Here is a 15,961-nt window from a genome sequence, read left to right as displayed (position 1 = left end):
ACATGTAACATGTTATGAAACAAGTTGTATTACTTGTTATATAACTTATTATATAACTTGTTATGTAACATGTTATGAAACAAGTTGTATAACTTGTTGTATAACATGTTACAAATATAACATGTTTTTGTTATATAGTGTAGACCCACCTTTACACTTCAACTAAGTTAGTATTTATTGAACTGACAAAATGTGTTATTCTTACTTACCAAAATATTTGAGCTGTGTTTCCATTTATCTTCACATTGTTTTGTAGTGGTGACAACATTTTACACGGCAATGGCTACATTTTCTGAATTCATAGAAATTGTGACGTAAAAACATTTACCGGTGTCCGGTACGTTTAATTTTGACGTAAACAACCCAAAATGGTTTCATGTAAAATGTGTATGAATCGACCATAAAACATCTAATATTGCAAATAGGTTTTATTGTTCTTGGTATGTACCGGGATTTGTTTATTCGTGTTGCAACTACAAGTTGCCAACACTGGTGCCATTTTGATTCTCCTGCGGTAGAAGAGTAAATAAAGCATACTATGGTAAATCCTTACCGCAAAATTGCTGTTTTTACTAATTGTTTACTGTAAACACATTTTACAAGCCAATAAAATTACCGCAGCCTGTTAAATACAGTTCAAAAATAACCAGACCGAGCCTTTAAAAGCTATGTATGTGCTATCTGTGAACTTAAAATTTTATACATTAGGATTAGGGTTAAGTGTGTTTACTAAATTTCTAAGATGGCAAAATTACTCCACTTACTTACCACGTAAGTACAGCGTAATTTTAGGTCAATGAATTGTATATCTGATAACATTTTTATGCGATAAGTGATTCTCTTTGAAATGTATGTTTAAAATTGTACTATTTTGTCTAGTGCTCCATTATAGGCCAACTAGATTTCAAGGTTGAAAAAACAGGCAAAAAAGGTCGGCCTATTTTCGGACCAATACTGTAAATTAATGAAACGCTGAATATAATGCAACAAACTTTTTGATGAGTTTACTGAAATATTTTTCTTTGTTGCAGTAGAAATTAATAGTAAAGCTCACAGATATTAAGAAAATACTTTTTTTTTTTTTCTGGTGCCACTTTGGTCAGTAGTGGCCTTGGCCTTTTTTTTTTTTAAACAAAGTGCCAATTAGAAGAATTATGGTTTAAAAAAAACTGTCAAAGCAAAAGAATGTTGCAATGAACATGGGAGGGTGAAGATACTCCTCTTTACAGTGTTGTCCTGCTTCTTCGGTCACTAGAAGCTGAGGGATGCATACGACTTGTCTCCTAACCATTCGATAAAGAGCCCAAGATGGTATACAGGGGACAGCCTTAAGGCATGACGAGCAGAAGTGAACCCTACATACTTCCACGGGCACTGGTTGACTCTCACAACTGGAACTGCTAGGGGGTCAAGGACACTATATACAAGGTGAGCACAAATGATCAGTACACTGGTTGCCTCTGCTACAAGCAGCAGAAAAGTTGGTGCTTGCTTCAGTTGGCTGAAAGGGAGTTCAACTGTTGTGCAACACAAAGGGAACACCTAAACAAACATGGCCACTACGATCACCAGACCGTGTGATTTCTTTCTGTGGGGCCAGCGTATCACAGCGACAGAGTCCTTCAGACACACTGCATAAAGTGTGGGACGAGAGTGAATACCACTTCAACATTTGCCATGTAACTCAAGGAGTGTGTATTGAATCCTCTTTTTTTTTTTTTTTTTTTTCTTTCTTTCTTTCAAAGATTGACTGAAAAAAGTTTCAGGTAAATTATCCACACAGTTTGATCTTTTGAAAGTGAACTGATCATTGATGCTTTCTTCGTTAACACATGTATTCAAATCCAATTTGTTTATCATTTAACGCTGATCATACAACTCGTAGCTTTATTTTTTTTTTTCATACTGGCCTTTATTTAATTACCAAGTTATCTACACTATAAACTCATCTTGTCTAGTGCACAACAGTTTTTGCTTTAAAAATTTCACTAAAATTTAACAACCACAAACTTTGTTTCTTTTATCATATTTTTTATATAGTCATTTTTAAAATAATACATAAGATGTAATTACAATATTAAAGCACTCAGGTTCATAGAGAAACAATTCCATGCACTAGATATCACCTTATAAAATCAACACGCTTTATTTATGAACAGGTTGCCTGAATTCGTGAACTTTCCACGTATCCCTATTGGGCACAATCTGTTAGTGCTGAACTACTTGTAAAGAGTAGGAGAGAACAGCGGCTGCAGCAATTTTAGGACAGACGCCAGCATCCGATTCACGCTCAGTAACTGTTTAGCACATGCATGTACACACACTTTACAGTCCAAGGTCAGTTACACATTCGCCTGACTTCCCTGACACTAAAAATAAATTTATAGTTAGTGAAACTGTGTATTAAATCTACAGAAGGTCACTACTCAACAAACCTCGGTCAAATAGTATTTAAATAAAACGAAATGGCACCCTCTCATTTACAATGCTTACCATAAAAAATATATAAATACATGCTATTGTACAAATTTTATGATATAACAGAAATATTCACATGTCAACCATTCATGTCTCATTGAAGGAAAAAAAAGTGTGTAACTCGGTGCACATGATGGAGGCGAGACGTTTTTGGCGATTAAAACCTTGACTTAAGTATATCATAATTCATAAGGTGTACAGTGGCAGAGGAGAAAAACAAGACCATTTACTAAATAAATATTACTTGCTGCTGAAATATACCACAAAGAAAAAACTGTGCGTGTTCATGTTCCTTCAAACAATTCTGCAATTTGGAACACGCCAAATCTCTGATTGAAATATGGACCAGTAGCGCTGTCTACGAGGGAAATGCAGGGACTGTCGCAACAGCGCGCTCTACGCTGCTGGTTGAACGAGGAGGAACGCGAGCGTGCTGATAAAATTCAAAGCATTCACAGCTGACTGTATAGAATACTTATATCTATTTTCTGAAACAAGCGCATGCGCACACACTGGCTTACTCTTTAGTTCTCTATCTCTCTCGGTACTATATTTTCTTTTTTTGGGAGGGGAACAAATCATCGCACAAAGGAAGAGAAGGAGAATGAAAATGAGCCCTGCTACGTATATTGCACAGTGCTCTCTCTATATCTCTTTGGATGAGTACCTATTCTCTGTCCTTTTCGCATCAGAAATGTTCCACAATGTTTCATGAAAACGTTGCATTAAAATTCGGCCTTGAAATTTTACCCACAATGTGGCCAAAGAAGTTTCACTTATGAAAATAACACCCAAATGGAAGTCTACAAACCGCATAACTGAAATGCTAGGCAAAACACAATACAGCAAAATTCACCTCAAATACCTCATTTTGTCTAATAAAAACATTTAATTTAATAACCTAAACTGTTATGTACAAAGTATTAAAAAAATTACATTCTATGTATAGATTAAGTAGTCTATAGCTGTTATCCTACAGACATGACTAAAAAGACCTATAGAGAAACGTCCCAAGGCTTTTAACATTGCAATTTAATTTTTTAATTAATTTAGTGATGATAAAGACAAAATCCATTATTTTTTAATGAAAAAAATTGGCTTTTTCATTACACCATAAAATCTTGTCTCTACTTATATAAAGAATGCCAAAACTTTTTACATGTTAGCCCTCCAACACAGCCAGAACTATTTTATTTAACTTGGCGGGTCTATTGTACTAACCATACACTTGTAACACTTGTAAAAGATACATGCATGGCTTGCGTGGAGTGGTATGACTACATTATTAGTAGAGACAAGATTCTTTAAGGTTTCATTTTCAGTCCAACTTAAGTTTTTAAAACAAGAGGATTTTGGTGTTATTGTTTTTTTATTTTTATATAAGCTGTTTTGTAATACTTACCTATTCCACCAAAATACGGGTCAAAATTTTATGCATCGTTTTTTAACGGTAAAATAATTCTTATTAAATTGCTCTAAAGCAAATGCATTCAGGATAAAAATAAATTCAATTAAATTTTTCTGATCCATATAAATTTTGGTACAATTTTCTTGAATGAAAAATAAATTTCCTTGAATCTTAAACATTAAAACTGAACTGAGTTCTGGTTAACTGCTACTTAATTCCACGGTACAACCCGGGGGCGTAGGAACCGGGGGGGACAGGGGGGCCGGGTCCCCCTGAACTTTTTGGGGGCCGGAGGGGACTGTCCCCCCCCCAACTTTCTAGACCGTGATATTTTTTTTATTTTATAATATTATTCTGCCCAACTTTATTTGTGATTTCTTCACTCATCAAATTTCATCTTACGGAAACAATAATAATAATAATTTTAACATAGACGTATCCGATGGTTGGATACGAAAAACCGCTTGAAAAGCGCTGTTTTGCACTTTTAAAATCAAAATTTTTCCAGTGGAGGACCCCCCCGGACAACCCCCCCGTCTCAGTAGGAGGGGGAATGGGTTTACGTGACATCTCAAAACCATTATTTGTCCCCCCCCAACATTATGAACACAGCTACGCCTATGGGTGCAGCTCGCACTGCGGGTGTCGGCTCAGTGCCGTCGCGTGGTCTCGTCCCGGCGCGCGCCTCAGCCGCAGATGGCAGACACGCCCCCGGCGCAGCGCCGCGCGCGCGGGGAGACGCCCGGCTTCAGGCCGCGCACGGCCGCGGCGCGGCTCGAGTGGCGCTGGGTCCTGGCCTCGCAGCAGCCGGGCTCCAGCGCCGGGTCCGTCGAGGACAGGACTATCAGCAGCACCCCCAGCGCCTACCGGCAGCCCCGAGGAGCACACCCCTGGTTACACTCGGCACTCCGACCATCCCACGGCACGGCGCATTCACTGTCCGTCCTTCGCTTCCGACATCATCTCCGCCCTTGCCGAAGTTACGACTGCAACAGACTACGTAACTATCCCCCCACCACCGTCCCGAGTACAAACAGGGCCGGCGCGTCCACACAGGCGAACCAGGCGACCGCCCAGGGCGCCAAGTAGCCGGGGGCGGCGCAGCACGACACATAACAGCTCATATCATATGTTTAACGATTATTGAAACTGGATGAAAATGGATTTTTTGAAACAGTTTGGAATGTTTATATTGATATAAGTAATTATTTAAAGTCAATGGTGACCTGTTTATGATTTGTAATTAGTAAAAAAAGTTTAAAAAAAAAAAAAAAAAGCATGCTAACATTTGATTGTTGAAAAAAACTTAGGCTTACATTATGTATTTTGAGGCAAGGAAAATTTTTTTGGGGGTTTCCTGTCCAAAGAGGGGGGGGGGGGGGGAAATTAAGGTCTTTCGCCTAGGGCGCCAATTTACCTAGCATTGGCCCTGAGTACAACCGTCACCAATCGAAACACTGGCGTGCTGTACGACAGGTCAGTAAAATCCATGAGCCAAGCACATTCTGTACACACACGTCGCAGCCCTTAACTTGTGACAGGAGAGTGACACGCAGGCTGAAAGGACTGATGTTGATTCTTCAACTGCGCAACTCCACCATAAAGAACTGACACGTGTTTGAAACTGTGGCACTCAAATTCATTTCTGACACTAATATATATTTTTATTTACTGGAGTTTAAATATTATTTGAGTTATATAAATTTTTACTGTTCATTTATTCAAAAGTAATATTGGTATTTTGGGGGAACTTCAATTTCTTTCCTCCAGGCCTTGTGGCCTGACAGTTTTTTTCCTTGGGCGTCAGCCCGTTCGTGCTTCCCATCACTCGCCCTGTCAGCTCACACGCTGACACCATGCCGCCTGCTCATTGGCTGTATGTGCTGCACAGCCGCTCACATTGGTGCACCCATCAGTGCATTGCGATAAAAACTAAATAACACTGCAAAGCATGCCAATATAACATATAACCCTAATACACCATATGCCACCAAAATTTAACAAAAAAATAACATTAAATCAATCAGCCTTTTGACAAAAATTAATGTTTTATAATCGTTAAATCATTGAATGTAATTTATTTTGCACGAATTTGGTACTAAAATGTGTGACCAATGGATTTGGAAAAAAAAAATTTCATTGTTTGATCTTGCATGTAACATTAGCAACACGTTTTTACATTAATGAAGGGCACACGTTTCAAACACACAAAAATTTCCGATTTTTTTTTTTTTTTTTCCAGAGTGGTTCTGTTCTAGACATGCTTACTACTAATGAATAATGATTTTACTGTACATATAAGTGCACCAGTTTTCAATCAAAGTAAGACTGTTTTGGAAGAATAAGTATTAAGGAATATTTCAGTTTTGTTAACGAACAAATATGAATATTTTTAATGAATAAATTTAATGAATATATATAAATAAAAAAATAAAAACAATAACACCGGAATGTCCTGTTTGAAAAATAAAAATTGTCCATGAAATCTCGTCCCTACGTAACCCACGTCCTCGGACGGAGAACAGTCCTGCTCCCAGGACAACCCATGCCTCCAGACCTTCTCCGTCCCGCGCACCTGCGTGCAAGGACCAGTTACTGCCCTGCTACGCCCTCTCGTGGCAGTCGCTTGGAACACTTCACTCCCTCCCCTCAGTCTCCTTACTGCTGTGCTGATACCAATCTGCAGAAGCCAGTTTTGCCGATATTTAGTTGAATCGGCGTTTCCGCAGATTCACGATAAGCTTGTTAATATTCTGCCGATATCATTGAAAAATGAAAGTGCCTGCCATAACTTTAAAATCCACAATTACCTTTTTCACTTTTCATACTACTGAATACTTTGAACATAATTTCTTAGCTACGTGTGCCAGCCGAACACATCAAACATAAACATCCTATGTGTAGGAATTCATATAAAATATGAACACAATCATGATTTTACTTCAAAGCAACACATTTTTTTTTTTTTTTTTTTTGAGCTTATCCTTACCAAACGTTTTCAGGTGTCTACTCACAAATATGTAAATAAATAAATACTTTACAAACCTGTTATCTGGGAACCATATGTATTTAGATTTAAAAACCTTTTATGAATAAATTAAATTTATGAATAAATAGTTTTATTAAAAAAGTGAGAAAGTCTTTCAGTTCTCGCCAGACATGTGCAACATCTAACCTCGGTAATGAGCAAATTCATGTATTGTCATGTTGAAAATACACCTATAATATGAAACACTGACAAAATTTGACATAGAATTCTTTAAAATAATGCAGAGCGTGATAAATAGTCACAAATTCTTGACGCGAATTACATGTAGTTTCCGCACCTGCTGTTAGAATTTGCTGCCAGAGCAGCTTATGTCTACTATCAAATCATTAAATTCGCAGAGAAAAATTTTGAATTAAAAAAAGGGAGTTATCTGTAAAGTCGGTTTAAGGACGATAATCTTACGCGATAACGTCATAAGAAAACATTGATGAAAAATTGCATACTTTTTAATTTTCAAATATTATTTACAGTTTTTACAAATATAATTTAAATAATTTGTTTAAATATAATCACGAACAATTAGTTAAACAGCCCGCCTTGACCTGTTTGATATTGTAGAAGATTTTCTCGCACTGTGGTTGGCCGGTTCTTGCACGCTCGGCTCAGGCGGAACGTGACAATTTTTCGTGCGTGCAGCCGGCGTTCATCGATTTATAAGACGTTATCACGTCAAAAAATCAAACAGCTCAGATAAAAGCGAAAAAAGGCTTGGAAAAATACCAAAATCCGGCTTCGGACCTGATTTCCGACGAGGAAATTTTTATTGAAACGCTGCCCATCTCGTTAAAAGTCATTTATACAGTTAATACATATTAACGTTTTCCCCCCTGGCTTCGCGAACTCAGACTTGTGCCATCCTAACCGCAGTGAAACGTTTCCGTTCCCTTGCGACTTCCGTTCCCACGTCCGCGGAAGGACTCCTGCCGGATGGCGCGTGCCGGCGAGGCTCACCAGGCAGACGATGATCAGCACGGTGTAGACGTGGATGGTGGTGTCCGCGACGGAGGACACGTCCTTGAGGGCCTCGGCGGCCGGCTCAAAGTCCGGCTTGAGCGCGAGGGCGTGCCTCAGGTGCAGCGCCGCCTCCTGCTGGTGGCCGTACGCCTGCCGACACACGACACCCGACACCCTCCTGGGCCTGGCCCGCCGACGTGCTCGCGACCAGGGTCGGCTAGTTCAAAACATGGTTTACACTACTTAAAAAAAAATGTTTTTTGTGTGTTTTTTTAAATAGAATATATATTTTTTTCTGAAACGTATATTTCCACTCTAACAACAACAACAAAAGTTTGTTCATTAATGTTTCTTGTGATTTACAGGAACAAAAAAAAATCAAGATATAAATCACATCCAGTCAAATTCCTCCTGTAAAATTAATATATATATATATATAATTCCTATTCTGTGGGGAAATCCTCGTTCTGTGGGGAAATACCCTTTCTGTGGTTAAGTCCATGTCAGATGAGCATATTTGCCGGACTTCAGTTCTTTGTTTTTATATCTTTTCTGGTTCGACATGCGTGGAAGAAAGCGGGATGTTGTATGGCTTGGAATTGAACATGCTGAGAACCAAAATAACTAATGTAATAAAAAAAACCTGGTTTTTTTCCAACCCTGTTTATGACATTCCATCTTGAAGTGGTTATTTGAATTTAATCACAGCAGGTGTCGTGGATATATAAATGATATTCAATCGTCGTTTATTATGCTAAAAACGACTTAATGATTTTTATTATCATCCTTCTATGCAAGTTTCATTCACTTATGTAAATAATTGATATATGTACATACAAAAGTATAAGGAAAATGTAGTTTTATCCATCAAAAGCTTAAGTTTGAAAACTAAATCATAAATCTAGCAATGTTTGTGCTGCTTTATAGATAGCGCCAGCTACATAATAAAGTGCCACATTTGTGGCCAACAATTCACCAACTACCGAAGCTCGCTTGTTGCCAGGTCTTTACTCATGACATTTCATTATGCACTGTGGTCCTTTTTTCAAACAATCGAAACTAAAAATGCTTTGTACTTATTATATTCATATATTCAAAATCACACTGTTTTACCTTGAATGAAAGCCTAGTGCATGCTCATTACATAGTTCAAGCCTATGTGTATTTTACTGTACAGTGCGTATCACTAACCTATCTCTCGTTCAGCCAGAGGTACAGTGGAGGAGCAGGTAATACCAGTACCATACTGTGAGATGACTCCCCTAGTTACGCATTCCAAAGACATCACCAGTTCCATCAGTCACGTCCTCTACAGAGGGTTACGCAGCGAACTACGTTACTTAAGAGTGGCATAAGTGACGCACACGAGACAGCGCCGACTGTTTCCGGAGCCGAGCTCTCAGCTGTAGCCTCCGAGGGCAACGAGACCCGCTCCTCCACAAGCTAGCAGCATCAGCTACTGAGTTGCGACACCTCCCGCTAACAGCTCTTCTCTTCTTGGCTGGACGGTTCTACCATTATTCTCCTCGCCATACGTACTTTATAAGTAAGTTGTACACGTGACTGACATTTTGAATACACCATTTTACAAGTTCGAAAACAGAATGATAATTTTAAAAAAATCCTAACACAAATTTTAAGTACCTAACATATTATTTTTGTTCAGTAATGCAACAATTATAGCACTAATAATTTATTTTTCCCCATTTTTATCCACTGTTATTGAGGCATTGTTTGAAATTTAAATATTTTTATTATCAGAGAGTCTACTTCTGATTTCAAGTGTTTTGTCGTTATTGGGCTACTTACTGTGAGCACATAATGTTACGAGAATAACTACTGGCATGGTCTCAACTGTGCGAGTACCAATAAATGTCAAGTACTTTTATTACACTGCGTGGGTATCACAATAGCGGCAGCACGGTATTTACGTCAAGGGCATCGACAAAAACCAGCATCTGCCCCGTCACAATTATAGGAATGTTCTACCAAATGTCAGCCATGTAGAAGAAGCAGACACGGAGCACTCGATTCGGAAAGGAAGTTATGCATGCTTGTTGATAAGTAATTGACAAAAAAATAAAAACCTCGACATCCATAAAATCACTTGATGTAAGCTTTTGGACATACACTATTGCTAAGCACATGTACGTCTGTAGAAGAAAGTTTTCTTCTACAGACATACATGTGCTTGGCAATGGCGTATGTCCAAAAGCTTACATCAAGTCGTGCACTCCCATTGCACAAAATCTTTAAAAGATAATATCTATAAAATCAGACAAAAACAAGTCTTCCAAGCATGCGGGCTTAGGTGATATATGACTATGATTTCCAGACTGAATGGGAAGCAGGGGCGTAACCAGGGGGGGTTTTTAGGGGTTCAAACTCCCCCCCCCCCCCTAGCACCAAATCTTTAATTAATTTCTTATTCATCACTCAAACAAATTACATATTAAAATTAATTAAAATATTTTACCATTACAATATTTAAATTTAGGTACCGAAAACTGCTAAAATAGCACCATTTTACACCTTAAAAATCCAAATTTTCCTGGGGGAGGACCCCCGGACCCCCCGCTTTAATACTGGAAGGGGGGGGGCATGCTTCTTAACACCCTCCCAAACACAAATCCTGGCTACGCCACTGACGGGAAGCACTTCAAGGACTGCCGTCTGGGCTCACGAGCACGGGGAGAGAGACAGGGGAAGAGCCACCTTGAATATCTGCCCGAGGGTGAAGTACTGCTGCCAGGCACTCTTGTCGGGCGGCTGCACCTCCAGGGAGCGCCGGGTGAGGTAGATGGCGTCGTCCAGGTACTGCAGGTTGAACAGCACCCTGGCCAGGTTCAGGAGCACCTGCGATCCCACCCCCCCGCCGCACTTACACTCGCAACCTGCCGCCCAGGGTGTCCACAAGGAAAAAAATATTTCGTACCAACTTAGGCGAGAAAAAAGTACTAGATTTAAAAAAAAAGTGCATACTAAATTATAATTTTTTATGGTTTTAACAATTTAGGAAGTTATCATGACATTACAATGCTCTAATTTAAATGTCACACCACACACACATATACATTCCATAGTTTTTAAAAATAATTACGCTTAATAATAAAACATATTGGAGTTACTGTAATATTATTATATTAAAGAAAAAAGTACTAGATCTGAGCGTAAATGTACCAGACCACTAAAAAAACTTATAAAAAGTACTGGATCTAGTACGAAAGTACTAACTGTGGACACCCTGCTGCCGTCTCAACTGTCTGTCCATCGGCTTCACTGTGGCCGAGGAAACCTCGCTGCAGGGTTTTCCTTCCTCTGCGACGTAACATCACATTTACGTTTAGACACTGCTCAGAACTAGGTCAGATTAAATGAATACTTGCAACACCAGCCTTAAGAAATTTATTTTGTGTTCGTACTGTCCTTTTGTGTGTTGTCTAGTGTTTGTTATACACTGTTTTTACTGTCTTTATTTTTTATTACTTATGTTATCTTTCAACCATTTATGGTAGAAGGGGGTTATTTTGGGTCTGTGTGTTTGTACCATTTCTATGGTTTGTAATTTTTTTTTCTCTATGTATGCACTCTCCTAGAGTCTTAAGACTATTTGTGTGTGCATGACACAATTTATAACTAAATAAAATATAACACAACACAATAACAAAGATAAAACAGAAATTTAGGACATACTATCTCTAAGCTTTTTTTAAAAAAAAATCACGGTATTAAAAGCTTTACTTCCGTTTCAAATAATTTATGCTTGTATTCAGCACAACTATGCATCTTTCATAACCCAAAAAAGTGGTACAAAATGGATGTCAGTTTAAAATCGGGGAATGTAAAAATTGTGTGTGTACTTGTTTGTTTGTATTGTTTATTTGTTGTCCTTGTATATATGTGTCGTGCCCACCGCTAAAGCCCTCGGCTGTTGGTGGGCATGTTACAATATTAATAAATAAATAAATAAAATAAATAAATGACCCAGATGAACTGCGATGACTCACTTCTGCGTTGTGAGGGGACACCGCCAGGGCCCGCCTGAAGCACTCGATGGACTTGTGAGCGTTGCCCTTGATCCTCCAGAAGTTGCCCAGCTGGTTGTACAGCTGCACCGACTTGGGCTTCTGCAACCACACGGCACGGCACGGCTCGCACGGCACGCTGGCACGCCACACCTCCCGTCAGGAGCAACCGGTCAGCCAGCGGCGAGCTCGGGCTGAGCGTCTCTTCCACGGTGATGTCATCAGACACCACACACACCACTGCAATGCATGTGCGTTGGGGGAGGAAACAGCACGCCTTTTCCCCTTACCGAGAGGAATGCCTTATCACCTTATCATAAGGAATGCATTTTGGCCTTATCGTGAATATTGCTTTTTCATCTTATCGTAAGGAATGCCTTATCACCGTATTATGAGGAATGCCTTATAGCCTTTATCACCTTACCGAGAGGAATATATTATCATCTTATCATAAGAAATGCATTTTAGCCTTATTGTGAATATTGCCTTTTTACCTTATCGTGAGGAATGCCTTATCACCTTATTATGATGAATGCCTTATCACCTTATTATGAAGAATGCCTTATGGTCTTTATTACCTTACTGAGAGGAATGCATTATCACCTTACCCTGATGAATGCCTTATTGCCTTATCGAGAGGAATGCCTACTCACCTAATCTTTAGGAATGCCTTATCAGTTATCACCTTATCGTGAGGAATGAGTGTCAAGTGGTGACAGCAGCAACAAGAGGGTAGGGGCTTTGTCGAGGCGTGAACTCTGTCGCCGATTGCCGCAGTGATGCGTTCAGCCTGATGGCGGGTCAAAGTTCCGGACAGCTTTGCAGAAGTGATTTCAGTGGTTCGTTGTTAATTTCCTCCGAGGAGCAAAAGAGCGTTACAAAGCAGGATGACGTAAACGTAAAATGCTGGACTGGCTGTAGAGAGGATACACGTTCCAAAGCAGTCCATCCATCACCAAATTCAATTTTTCATGGTATTCCAAACTCACTCCACACATATGTTGAGATGGTTCCTTCAGACTCCTGCATAGTGTTAGTGAGGCGGGACGATAAGTGCGATGCTCGCTGATGCTTCTAGCACGGTATCACCTATCAGCACAAGGAGAAGTCTTCTTATCATGCATAGGGCAACTACGAAAGTCAAACGAAATATTATACGGTAGAGAAATGGAGATAAAATGTGTAATGCAAATCCCTCGTGTGCTTTGACGATTCTGTACCGGATATTTCATGCCTAATAATTACTCTGAAAACACATTTTAACAATTTTCAATCTCCTGAAAATACAGTTTAAAAACTAAATACAGAAAAAAAATACAGAAACAGTGTATTCATAAATTCTTTTATCAACAGTTTTTTTTTATAGTTAAGCTTCCTTCGCAACTGCTCTGACTTCTAACGTGTGTGTCCGTGTCTAATTACCTCATTATCGAAGAGATGCGTAACCAAACGCCTTGAGAGCATACTTGCACAGTTCAGGTTCGAGACATTCAGACCCACTATGCTAACTAACGCTACAGTCGACCTGGCATCGACCTGCCTCAGGGCGGAGGCTCCTATTGGTCACAACACTGAACACAAAACTGTATAGAATTCAAACAGGATCGCCAGAAACTAATAATGAATAAATGCCATTACCCTTACAGGGAGTGGAAAAAAAGACAGGCTGCCCAGGAAAACGATGGAGTTGAAGTACACAGGAAGAAGGCCCCAAGGAGGCGGTGGAAAGAGCAGATAGTTGGAGTGCAGGAGAGAGGAGAAGATTGGAACAAAGTGAAGGAGGAATGGTAAAAGGGATAGAGGAAGATGTAGTCATTTTATTTGCTGTCCTGGTAGCAGGCATGAAGGAAGCATTTGATGATGATCCTTTCAACCCAATTATAATTAATTCTGGACTAATTAATGACAACAGATTTGCATTACCATGGTGGTACAGGGGTCAACACCGTTGACCTTCCATCGTTGTAACCTGCATCTGATTCCTGACCGTGACAACCCCTGTTTCGCGCGTAGGAAATGTCGACAGTAAATTTTTTCAGAATAAATGTGTTTCCCTTCTCCCCTTCGAGTCTTTTTCCAAGTTTCACCTGGGCTGTCGCTCCACTACGCACCGCTACCATCGCTACGTTCTTAAGGCACATCCCACGGCTGCAGCCCTCACCTCTCTCTTGGTCTTCTTAAGCCTCCGCTCCAGCAGGTCGACATCCAGCTCCGAGGACTTGGAGCCCTTCTTCCTGAAGAGCAGGGCCGCGTGGGGCTCGGGCACCCGCGGGTGGCTCTGCCTGTTGGCCACCCCCACCAGGCTGTCGTAGTAGGTGAAGTTGGCGGGCCTGCCGCAGTCCAGGGACTCTTCGCTGCCGTCCGGCTCCGGGGGCTCCCCCTCGGGGCGGTCGTCGGCCCCGGCCCCCGTCTTGTTCGCGGGGCCTTGCCTGCCGGGCACAACTCGTCGTACGTCGAAAGATCTCGCACTTAAAATAAATCGAGAAATCAGAAATAATTGTGATTGTAGGTTTCAAAAACAATCCTTTTTATTCGACTTACGATCATAATTCACCATTATCTGACAATATTTTTTTATATGTAGGTACACAATCTTTGGACGTACTGAATTAAAACGGCAAGCATCACGTTCCACCACAGGATCATGCCTTCAGGATCTAAGATTAAACTTCAAAATATGAAACAGAAGAATTAGTGTATTTTTAATTCTCCATAGTTGGCTACAGTTGTGCTAAACAAAGAGATTCACGATTGTTGGTAAACAATGACTGGTCGTGGCAATGTGAAAACACAGGTATTGCAATGTAAACTTTAAACTGTCATTTTTCACGAACCAGTAGGAATTAAGAAACCATGTTTTCAGGGTAAATTTAGGGATGTTTTTAGTACTTGAAAATAACATTTTCCGTTTCTATTTACTTTTCATTCCCCGAAGCCACGACATCTGATCCTGGCATAGTATATAAGCTATAAACTATTTTTTTTTATTACAAACTAATAGGAATTAAGAAACCTTCCCATAAGAGTAAATTTAGGAAAGTATGAAGTGTGTGAAAACCACGTTTTCCAATTTTATTCTTTCCGTTGTAAAAAGCCGCGACGCCTGATAATTACCAACTTGTACTAGGAGAAAACAAATGAAGCATAGAGCAGCGAGGTGGGTGATGGCTACATGGTGGAGAAGGGAAGGACAAGTGAGGAAGCTGTAATGTTCAAGTTGAGGTGGGAAGCATTACAAGGGATAAGAAGGATGGAAAGCTTGGTCACACTGTATAAGGTGATAAAGTGATAGGGTAGCTGAAACTGGGAACTAAGGTGCACAGAGGTAGATATCGAGGGAAGAGAGGTCTCAAGTGGTAGCTTCATAAGGAATGCAGGCGAGTGGAAAATGGGAGGCATGCTTTCCAAGTGAGGACAGGGAGAGATTGGAATGGGCTGGAGGAAGAAATGCTGGGCGTGAGATGTAAGGGATAACAGGACACGTCTAAAAAGGGAGGGGGAATGTGAGAAAAATGGGAGGACTCCTTGCCACCAGGTGAAAGCCCAATTGCGAGTTTAACATAATTCAAAAAAATGAGCACTCACTGGTCGTTATAATTTGGCGATTGACAATCCGTACAATAATCATCTGAGCTCCTTTTCGTCCACGACTTTCCGTGATGCACAGTCGAAGTAATAATATCAAATATTTCGTCTTCCAAACTTTGGTGCTCTAAATTCATTCCGGGAAGAGAAACCAAGTTCGGAAACTGATTCGTGCTTACAATTTTCCCTTCTTCTGTGTTCAGTTTCCATAATGTGGAACATTTCGAAATTCCATGCAGCATATGAACTGATAAAATATAAAACGTTAAATATAACATTTGTTGTACATCATTCATTTCGACCTAAAATAAAATAAAGTTTACATAACCCACACAAACACAAAAAATTAAACCAGCCAGCTGAAAGGCAAGCGCATCATGACCTAGGCGCATTTGACCAATCCAATACAATAATGCCCTACATAGAGAAACTTCTTTCCTAACAATGTTCTAAAAATTATAT

At 39.9% G+C, this 15,961-nt stretch overlaps 1 protein-coding gene across 1 annotated transcript; it reads right to left on the bottom strand.

The window, feature by feature from the left end:
• Nucleotides 1–1,886: 1,886 nt before the first annotated feature.
• On the bottom strand, nt 1,887–15,913 carry LOC134539019 (uncharacterized). Its single transcript, XM_063380686.1, has 6 exons — nt 15,500–15,913; nt 14,076–14,343; nt 11,897–12,016; nt 10,605–10,745; nt 7,887–8,039; nt 1,887–4,749 (listed from the first exon to the last, which is right to left on the bottom strand). Exons 1-6 carry the CDS (start codon nt 15,793–15,795, stop codon nt 4,573–4,575), a joined length of 1,155 nt encoding a protein of 384 aa, XP_063236756.1. The 5' UTR covers nt 15,796–15,913; the 3' UTR covers nt 1,887–4,572.
• Nucleotides 15,914–15,961: the final 48 nt, after the last annotated feature.

Source organism: Bacillus rossius, chromosome 14 (genome assembly GCF_032445375.1).
Source record: "Bacillus rossius redtenbacheri isolate Brsri chromosome 14, Brsri_v3, whole genome shotgun sequence".
NCBI classification, from domain to species: Eukaryota; Metazoa; Arthropoda; class Insecta; order Phasmatodea; family Bacillidae; genus Bacillus; species Bacillus rossius.
This window is presented reverse-complemented; position numbering and strand designations above follow the sequence as displayed.

Bases quoted from the DNA above. Each gene is read 5' to 3' on its own strand.
- LOC134539019 (XM_063380686.1), bottom strand. From the start codon at position 15,795: ATGAATGATGTACAACAAATGTTATATTTAACGTTTTATATTTTATCA. The intron at 14,344-15,499 runs GTGAGTGCTCAT...TGTGCCCGGCAG, and splicing joins TCGCCAAATTATAACGACCA to GCAAGGCCCCGCGAACAAGA. The intron at 4,750-7,886 runs GTGAGCCTCGCC...GGCTGCCGGTAG, and splicing joins TGCTGATCATCGTCTGCCTG to GCGCTGGGGGTGCTGCTGAT.